The sequence below is a fragment of the Halyomorpha halys genome, unplaced genomic scaffold (genome assembly GCF_000696795.3).
Source record: "Halyomorpha halys isolate HHAL.00 unplaced genomic scaffold, Hhal_1.1 Scaffold12.1, whole genome shotgun sequence".
NCBI lineage: Eukaryota > Metazoa > Arthropoda > Insecta > Hemiptera > Pentatomidae > Halyomorpha > Halyomorpha halys.
In genome coordinates this window covers 161,952-171,601 of record NW_027109908.1, presented here as the reverse complement: position 1 = coordinate 171,601, position 9,650 = coordinate 161,952, and the positions used below count along the sequence as shown (strand labels likewise).

General features: G+C 31.7%; 1 protein-coding gene across 2 annotated transcripts; it reads left to right on the top strand.

The window, feature by feature from the left end:
- The first annotated feature begins 326 nt into the window (after nt 1-326).
- Nucleotides 327-7,276, top strand: LOC106679028 (glucose dehydrogenase [FAD, quinone]). Of its 2 annotated transcripts, none has more exons than XM_014417935.1 (2): nt 327-376; nt 5,368-7,276. In XM_014417935.1, the coding sequence occupies exon 2, from the start codon at nt 5,377-5,379 to the stop codon at nt 7,219-7,221; it is 1,845 nt and encodes a 614-aa protein (XP_014273421.1). In that variant the 5' UTR covers nt 327-376; nt 5,368-5,376; the 3' UTR covers nt 7,222-7,276. The 2 variants fall into 2 exon arrangements, with proteins under 2 accessions (XP_014273421.1, XP_014273427.1); XM_014417941.1 differs by having other exon boundaries at nt 342-389.
- The last annotated feature ends 2,374 nt before the right edge of the window (nt 7,277-9,650 follow it).

Sequence of the window (9,650 nt, the reverse complement as noted above, 5' to 3'; positions counted from 1 at the left end):
TAGTTTCTTGAGATATATATTTCCCACAATAAACTAACTACTGATTTTTCAGTATATATTTCATGGAATGTTACTATAAAAAATTCTATCTCGGGAATTATCTGTTAGGGCTCAAGTGAAATTGTTAAAAACAGCATTGACTTAGCACATTATTAAGAATCGGATATTTTCTTGCAATTTTGAATGTTTCCTCTATAGATGGCCGGATGAAACAAAATAACTTACTAGACTGATTGTTCTATATTCTTCAAATTAGTTTGGGTGAAAGTTTACGTATATAGTCTCCAGCACCGTCCTTCGTATACTTGTATCTGTGAAGTAACTCAGTCGGGAGAGAGCAGCAGGGCTGAACAGGTCTTCGGTGGGTTAGTCTCAGGTATGTCTGTTGGGTACGCATCGATTGTATACATATATGATATATAGTATATTATATAATATATTATATTCAGATTTATTAGTGCATTATATATATTTAGAAACGGTTAATTTATGATTGAAAAAAAAAAATTATCTGTCATATGTTTGGAATATTATATAGTGTGATATCTTTATCTTTTCATATATACAACACTTTTTTGAGAAAAAGCAGCGAAATTATGACCAAAAAAAAATATTGAGATGTTTATTGTTGATTCAATATGAGGAGATGGTTGGGATCAGTAATAATACAGAAATAAGTCTAACTTATTTTTTTAATGCCGATGTTTCGGCCTGCATTTCAGACCTTCATAAAGGCTAAAAACAAAAGCGATATAACAATCTTAACTTAGATAAAAACAAAATTACATTTACAGGGTGTCCCATAAATGAGTAGTCATATTTTTTGAGCAGTTATTGTACCTTAAAATGAACAAAAACGTTTATATGAGTCCGATTCTCAACGGTATGAGAAGAAAATCAAATTTCATATTTTTAGCTGTCCATAGTTTTCTCAGAAAAAATCAAATAAATCTATTTAAAGCTCTCTTAGTTTAATAGGTGCCAAATTAAAGATGAAAATATTTCTTATAAATGTAATGGGTTGGTTCTGTCAAAAAAGAAAATTATCATTCCATAATGTTATGTTAAAAATAAAAGTTTTAATGATTTTTGGATATTCGAGTCAGTTATTACTCTTCATTGACTGGACTGTAAATATCCCGGATCTGAAAAATTCACTACTTTATAGTACATTAAACTATCTTTAATTAGAGTGCTAATTAACATCTATACGTCGAATAGTTTTTGAAATATATAGATTTCTGAATATAACTTCACTAACAACTGATTTTTCAGAGCATTCTTTTTGAAATGTTGCAAAAAACTATATCTCGCGAACTATTGCACGTATACAACTCTATTAGGGCTCATATTTTAGCAAATTTACTTTACTTTAAATAGTGTTCTCTTACATTTTCTAGTGTTTTTGGTAATGCTAAAGATATAGAGCTCTGAATGAAAAATTTATTTATTTTTAACGTTTTGAAACAGCCGCCAATTTTTATTCCCCCTACTTATACTTGGCAGACTCATCAATTTTGACCAGTAATTATACATTGTTTTCTTTGAAGTCATAAAAAATTGGGGTGAAATAACTATTCATCTAAAATTACCAGGTGAGCACTTGTTTCCAATATCTTTTCATTAAATTCAGGAGGTAGTTGATTTTTTAAATTTTTTTTCATCCCATGTTAATACTTATATTTATTTCATTTTTTCTATCTTTAAATGAGATAGATTGTCCATTTTTTGACAATACTGACTTTGTGGATATTATTTTGTTTTTATTATTATTATTATTTTTATTTCAACTTATTTATCCAATCAAGTATTTTTTTAAACCAACTTTTTATTATATTTTCCTTTAAATCTATGTATTAGTTTTGTTTTATTAAAATGTATTTATTCGTTTGTTTTACTATAAACTGTTTTGTTCTGCTGTGACTATTATTTCTCTGGGTTGATCTCATATTGCTGTGTAATAGTGAATTTGTTTAGTGGGTCCCTGGGGTAGATCTGAGAGTGTGAATTTGTCGGTAAATGAAACAGAAATTGTTAAATGGAAGGGACAAGAAAGGGAAAGAAAAAAGGAATAAATTGAAATATTTGTATTTAGTATGTAGACTCGAATTGATAGTAAAAGAAAACTGTGGGGGGAAAAAAAAAGTTTTAATATGCAATTTATATATGTCCGACCACGGTTTGACCACGCATACTGTATTATGTAGCAACCCGATGTATTTGGGTAGCATGGATGAATAAAGTATTTCTCTCTCTATTAAAATACAAATTCACGGATTCTGATTGCTCTAGGGAATCGCTCTATTTTTTACGTCTCAGTTTATGTATTGGCGAAAATAACAATATCTACTACAAACCTCAAATTCGATATCTTCTATCCAAGCCATTCCCTTCTCAGTTTAGCTCACTGAACGGATAATTTAGTAGGCAGTTAAATAAAATTGAGAATAATTAAGATGAAGGGAAAAAAATATAAATTCGTCAAGAAACTAAAAATTATTAACATAATTTTTTCAAAATGGCTGACATATGTTTTTAGGTTTATACCCAATATCTCCACATGTATTAATAGTGGCTTAGCTATATAAATTAGTAATTTTTTAAAAACTAAATCGCGCCACAACCAGCGGAACGGCCCCTCCCCGTTCCAATAATCCACTAGCGTCAGACAACCAAGTAACAACCTTCATTGGACCCCTCACCTAACCTTATAATCCCAAAAGGCAATCCAAGGTATCATCACCCAGATATACATATAGCATACCTCCTATATGTATGTACCAGATATTCAATAACATCATTATAGGAGGGTATGAAAAAAAAAAAAAAAAACTAAATCGCGCAAATTTTGGTCCATAACTAGAACGTAATGGTGGTATATAACAACTTAAATTTTAAAGTAAGCCTTTTTCACCCGATTATGGCTCTCAGTGCCAGTTTATTTAGGTTTGTACCTAGAAACCTATTTAGATCAAATATGTTTCATTTTTCCTATTTATTGAATTTCTTATATCTAAAAATAAAAAATTTACTAATTAAAAGTTTTCACTTTCGGTTTTTAGTAAAATAGGACTTCATAAGACATTAATCATACCAGTACTTACTTAGGGATATGAAATATGACATGTTTCTCAAACTGATGAGCAAGTATATTTAGAAGAAAGATTCTTGCTCGTAATTATGATCCACTGAAAAATAACACAGCCTCCCGTTTACAGTCCTTACATTCCAAAATCCTTCTTTAAATCCTTGTTGGACATTATAGTACAAGAGCCGGGAAGGAAAAAAGGCAGTTATCTCACCCCAATTTTTTAATACTTTAATGAAAACTAGGTATAATTACTAGTCAAAATTGATGAGTCTGCCAAGTATAGGTAGGGGGAATAAAAAATGGCCGCTGTTTCAAAATCTTAATAAAAATTAATTTTTCATTCGGAGCTCTTTATCTTAAAAACTACCTACAACACTAGAAAATCTAAGAGAACATTATTTAAAGAAGAGTAAATTTTCTGAATTTACTGCCATTTTTTATTCCCGCTACCTATACTCGGCAGACTCATAAATTTTGACTATTAATTAAACATAGTTTTCATTAAATTAATCAAAAATTGGGGTGAGATAACTGCCTTTTTTCTTCTCTTGGGCTCTAGTGCTATTACTTTTGTCCCAAATAAAACCCTCTAGAATGACTTCAATGCTTCATAGGTTGCCGATTTGGCAAAAACCATTCATGAATTCTTCCATTATAAACTCAACTATCACACTAATCCATCTTGATTCCTCTTCAATTTCTGTTAATCATAATAATATTCCGAAGTGTATAAATATGTCATATATCACATATCATAGTGACGTGTCGGTTTTTTTAACTTGGCTATTTTAAAAATTGTTTGTTTCTACTTCACCCACTTTCCTCCAGACATCTTATTAAAATTCCTTGGTTTTATAAATTCAACACTATAAAAGACTTAGTTAACAATTTGTTTTCTCTTTTTAGGGCTATAACCATCTATAACATGTTAATTGACATTATACTTAAATTTAGTTTCTGTACACTTCTATCAAGATTAATTTTTTTCAACAAGCTATTTTAAAGGGAAAACATAATTTTTTACTTGGATTAAAAGACAGGAACAATAAATGTCCTTGGAACGGTATTGAAGTATCTCAAGTGCACACCATCGAAAAGCATTTTTGGCATTTCTCCATCCACCTCTCTGGCGATTCGCCCTGCATATCTTAATCGTCTCAAGTTCATTGTTTCGACATCAGTATCTTCAAATTCATTGTCTACCTTCTGGGCCCTGTTTCATAATGACAGCTAATAGTATTAGTTCAAAATAGAAGTATCAAAACAACGTGTTAATTACATTAATACTTTTTTTTCGTAATAGGGATGACTATTAGTGCTATTACAGGAGTTAAAAAGTACTAAGTACAAGTTACTATTGTACAAGTCAATGTAATTTTATTAAGTTAAATCTAAAAGACTAATAGTATTAGTTGGTACGTCTCTTCCATTTTTCACCAACTTTCATACCTTAATAAAAATATGAATCTATTTAAAAATATAATAAAATAAAACTGATTACATATTAAAAATAAAATAATTTGTGTACATGGCAAAGAAAATTAAATTTAAGTTACAGTAAAATAAAAACTCATTTCCACCTGTATACAATATTTACATTCTGCAAGGGAACTCCGAGCAACCCCTGTAAGAAAGGCAAGGCAGGGCTCCAAAGGATCCCAGCGCTTTTTTTTAGCCGCTTCACTGGTATTGAGGACCAACTTGGGCTGCAAACACTCGTGACTTGAGTGGAGAAGCTGGCCATTGCCAGAACTCCAACAGCGATTCATAAAAGGTCTTAGGGCCAATGCCGTTTAAACCTTCGGGGAGGATTATAGGGATATGTTGGAGCTGGATAGGAATTGTGCCAAGGAATTAGGATTGTGAATAAGGTTCTGACAGAATTTGGTAAATCTAGATGGAATAATGTCTAAGATATAAGGGACGTTGTGGTCATGTTGTAAGGTTTTGTTGGTAACGTTATATGGAACATTGACTATTGATCGAAGGACATTAGATTAAAAGAACTGGATACGTCTGATACAATTAACTATTATCCCCTGTATTGTGAACTGGTCAGTAATGTGATAATGGTTGTATTTTATAGACTGGAGGTTTTGTTTATTAAATCTTGCAATTATGTCTGAAGGATGTTATGATTAATTACTGATCACAAGTTTTTGTTCATTAATCTGGATACCGTTGTTCATAAAATTTCTGGTATTAATACAATGTTTGGATTCATTCTTGTACAAGATTAATATGAAAATAATTTTAATTTGTTTGCTTCTTTTCAGAATTATTAAATGAAGTTTATACCAGTGCTGCTAATCGGATTTCATCTTATATTGGGGATACAATCTTTTGTTGATAAAATACAAAGGTTGTACTTGCAACAGGGCATTCCATTTAGAGAAAATGTCTTCTTGGACAACCTTCCAATCCTTCCAGAGTACGACTTCATTATTGTGGGATCAGGTCCTGCTGGATCAAGTATAGCAAACCGACTAACGGAGATTCCTCATTGGAAAGTTTTAGTGCTTGAAACTGGACTCGAAGGAAACATTTACGATGATATTCCTTTTTTGAACGAATTCACTGTGCTAGGGAACTTCTCTGTGAACTACGATGTCGAAAAGCTAGAAACAGCCTGCTTGGGACTCGTGGACGGAATATGCCATTGGCCTTCTGGAAACGGCGTTGGGGGAGCTACATTGCTGAATGCGATGATAAATACCAGAGGTCTTCCTCGTGATTACGACGAATGGGCGGAACAAGGTAACCCCGGATGGTCCTATACAGAACTCCTTCCTTACTTCCGAAAACTCGAAAACATGTCTATACCTGAATATGCAGGATCTCCTTACCACTCGACAACGGGGCCGGTCCACATTCAATATCCTTTTTTAACTGAAATCGGAAGGCGATTTTTGATTGCTGGTCAGGAATTAGGCTACGATATCATAGATTACAACGATCCCAACACGCAGGTTGGATTTGCGCGTACACAAGCAACCATTAAAGGCGTAAAACGGCACAGTGCTGCATCCGCTTATCTCCTTCCAGTCAGATCTCGGCCTAACCTCCATGTTGTCAAAAACGCCTTCGTTACTAAGTTACTCACAGATCTAGAAACAAGAAGAGTATATGGCGTTGAATTCATAAAAAACGACAACCATAGAACAGTGCGAGCGAAAAACGAAGTAATTGTTTCAGGTGGAGCTTTTGGTTCTCCTAAATTACTAATGCTGTCTGGAATTGGTCCTGCACAGCATCTGGATGAACTAGGAATTCCGCTTGTTGCAGATCTTCCAGTAGGATCAAACCTTCAGGAGCATCCAGGGACTCTTGTTACCTTTTTGATTGGAACAACAGACAGTGTTGTACTTCAGAGATTACTAAGCGGTCTTAAAACAGATTTTCTTCAATGGATCACAGGAGTTGAAGGACTTTATTCAAGTAACATAGCAGAGGCATTGGGCTATATTCAGACTAAGTATGCCACAGACGAGAGACCTGATATTGAGTTGATAAATTTTCCAGCAACTGTTGCTGGAGATGGAGGAACGCTTTTTCGCCAGAGTAGGAACATTTCTAGGGAAGTTTTTGACAAAACATTTGGACCAATCCTGCTCCGTCATGGATTCACCATCGCGCCAATGTTGATGTACCCTAAAAGCAGAGGATACGTCAGACTGCGGAGTTCGAATCCTCGAGATCCACTCATCATTGATGGTAATTTCTTCAGTGATCCATACGATGCCGCTGCATTAGTTGAAGGAATCAGAGAAGCTATAAGAGTAGCTGAGACTAAAATTTTCAAGGACATTGGGACGAAGCTTTACACAAATCCAGTTTATGGCTGCGAACACTTTGAGTTCAATAGTGATGAGTACTGGGACTGTGTGGCAAGATCAATCACGGTGCAGTTCCATCATCAGTGCGGCACCTGTCGGATGGGTCCGGACCCCTTCTCTTCGGTGGTCGATCCTAGGCTTAGGGTCCACGGGCTGGCAGGACTCCGAGTCGCAGATGCTTCCATCATGCCGACGTTGCCAGGTATCCATACAATGACACCCTGCTACATGATAGGGGAAAAGGCAGCAGATTTAATCAAAGAAGACTGGGATATTCTACCAATACAAAAATAATCTTACGTAAATTTTTAGTTTTATAAACTTTTATATTACAATAATATTTTTAGAATATTGTGTTTTTGGTTGATTGACCATGTGTAATCAATAAAAAGAAGATGGTTCTGATGTGGTATAAAAGCAACAAGATAATATAAAAAAGTATTCATTAAGACCCTACATTTTGCTCCACTTTTTTTTAGCTTCATCAGGGCTAAAAAAAAAATACAAACAACTAAAAATATGTTTACGATGTAAGAGAATAAAATGAAATAAAATAAAAATAAACTAAGGTCACATTAAAAATTATTTTAATTATATTATTTCAATTTCTTGAGACAAGGTAATTATTTATTAAATGCTTAAGCTTAGGTAAGCTTTAATAAATAACTCAAATACTATCCAATTATAGTCTCAAAACTTTATTTCTTTTATTCGTCCAACAATTCGGCCAATCCGGCCATCTTCAGGGACATCTCATTACCACTTTGCAAACATATAATTTAAAAACTCTAAAACTTCATTCAGGCTATTCTGCCCAGGTAAAAACATTTATATCTAATTAGTTAATAATCTAAAAATTATTTCTCTGCAAACACTATTAATAAACATTTATCACAACCATGCTTGGATACAAGCATGGTTGTGATAAATAATAGTTTTAGAGTTTTTAAATTATATGTTTGCAAAGTGGTAATGAGATGTCCCTGAAGATGGCCAGATTGGCCGAAACGTTGGACGAATAAAAGAAATAAAGTTTTGAGACTATAATTGGATAGTATTTGAGTTATTTATTAAAGAATTACCAGTCTCAAGAAAATATTAAGATTATAAATAAATTAGGTAAGCTTATTAATAATAAATATGACTCTCTAATAATTGACTTTTTAAATAGGTTTTTAACTTATATTATTTCAGTGAAATAAAATAAAGAGATATCAAAATTATAATAAAGTATGATAATAATACCAAATGTTAATTTTTATAAATACATACATAATTAATTAATTGATATTGAAGCATTTTATATCAAAAACTTTATATTTCTTCTTATCTGTATTTATCATTGTACATCTTGTATCATTGTATTTTATTTTCTTTGTTCATTTTCATATAATTTTTTATATATATTTCTATTATTTTTAAACTCACCTAAGTTTATCTTCATTTCATCTCATCTTATCCTCTTACTTTGTCAAAATATTTTTAGTTGTTTGTATCTTTTCCAGATGAAGCTCAGCAAAGTGGAGCAAATAGGGACGTTGGCTTTATTTTTTTTTTAAATTATTTGAGTTGCTTTTTGATCGCACCAGGCCATCTTCGTTTTAAGATATTTTTGTTAGGATGTAATTGGAGGATTCCAAAACAAAGCCCAAATATTTGTGTTATTCATAGAAATTCCTAAGGAATTATTACTTTCTTAGCAAAAAGCTTTTATAAAACAAGCTAATATAATAGATGTTTAAAAGAAGATTTAGTTGAGGGAATATAAAGGTATTCCTTCATACATACAGCCTTAAAATTCCCAAATAAAAGTAAATTACTGGCCACAAACATTTCATCAATTCAGGCATCTTTAGAATTGTAAAAGATAAAATCACATAAATAAAGATTAGATACTCATAGAATATGGATAAGAGACTGATGATTTTTGAATTAGAATCTACCTATCATATCATTATAATCATTGTTGTCTCTTTGTCAAGTGTTTGCTTTCATTACATTTTTAATACACTTAAAATCCAAAAACTAGTAGGACAAGCAAAAATTCTGTATGAACCATCATTCAATTAAAACCATACCCTTTCCTGTTACAGAAGTTATAACATAACTTTTTCCTAATATTTTATTTTTAAAACATATGAGTTTTTAAATCTTTGATATTATAAACAATCAATCAATACTATAAAAATCTTATTCAACTGGAAAAAATGATAAGTGAAAACATTCTAAAAAATCAAATAAGTAGATATATATAATGTAGATCTGAGTACTTCATAAATAATGTTTTTGTAAAATAAATTAAAGATTTATTTTAGAAATTGATTAAATTTTGTTGTAAATTATTAACATTTTGTACATTAAAGTCATTTTAGCTATCCCAATCATCAGAAAAGAACATTGACATCGAAACAAAAAATAACTCATCTTTACTAGTAATAGGTTAACTTAGGACTAAAGATATATTTTCGTGTGATGCGTCGCGCAGTAATTAACTCAAAAATTATACATAAAACACCATAAATCTGCCAAAAACAACTTCATTGTTTAATTTATAATATTAATACTTGTCTTATTGGAACCTAAGAGAACTAGTTGAACAAGTCTCATTTTAGTAATTTATCACAGTAATTCTGATATAATCAACTGTTTCTCAAAATGAAGATTAATACATATACTCTACCATACAACAGTCATCGAGTGGTTGATGTCATATCTTCCACATT

What these genes read in the sequence shown, in the direction of transcription:
- LOC106679028 (XM_014417935.1), top strand. Translation starts at nt 5,377, where the DNA reads ATGAAGTTTATACCAGTGCTGCTAATCGGATTTCATCTTATATTGGGG.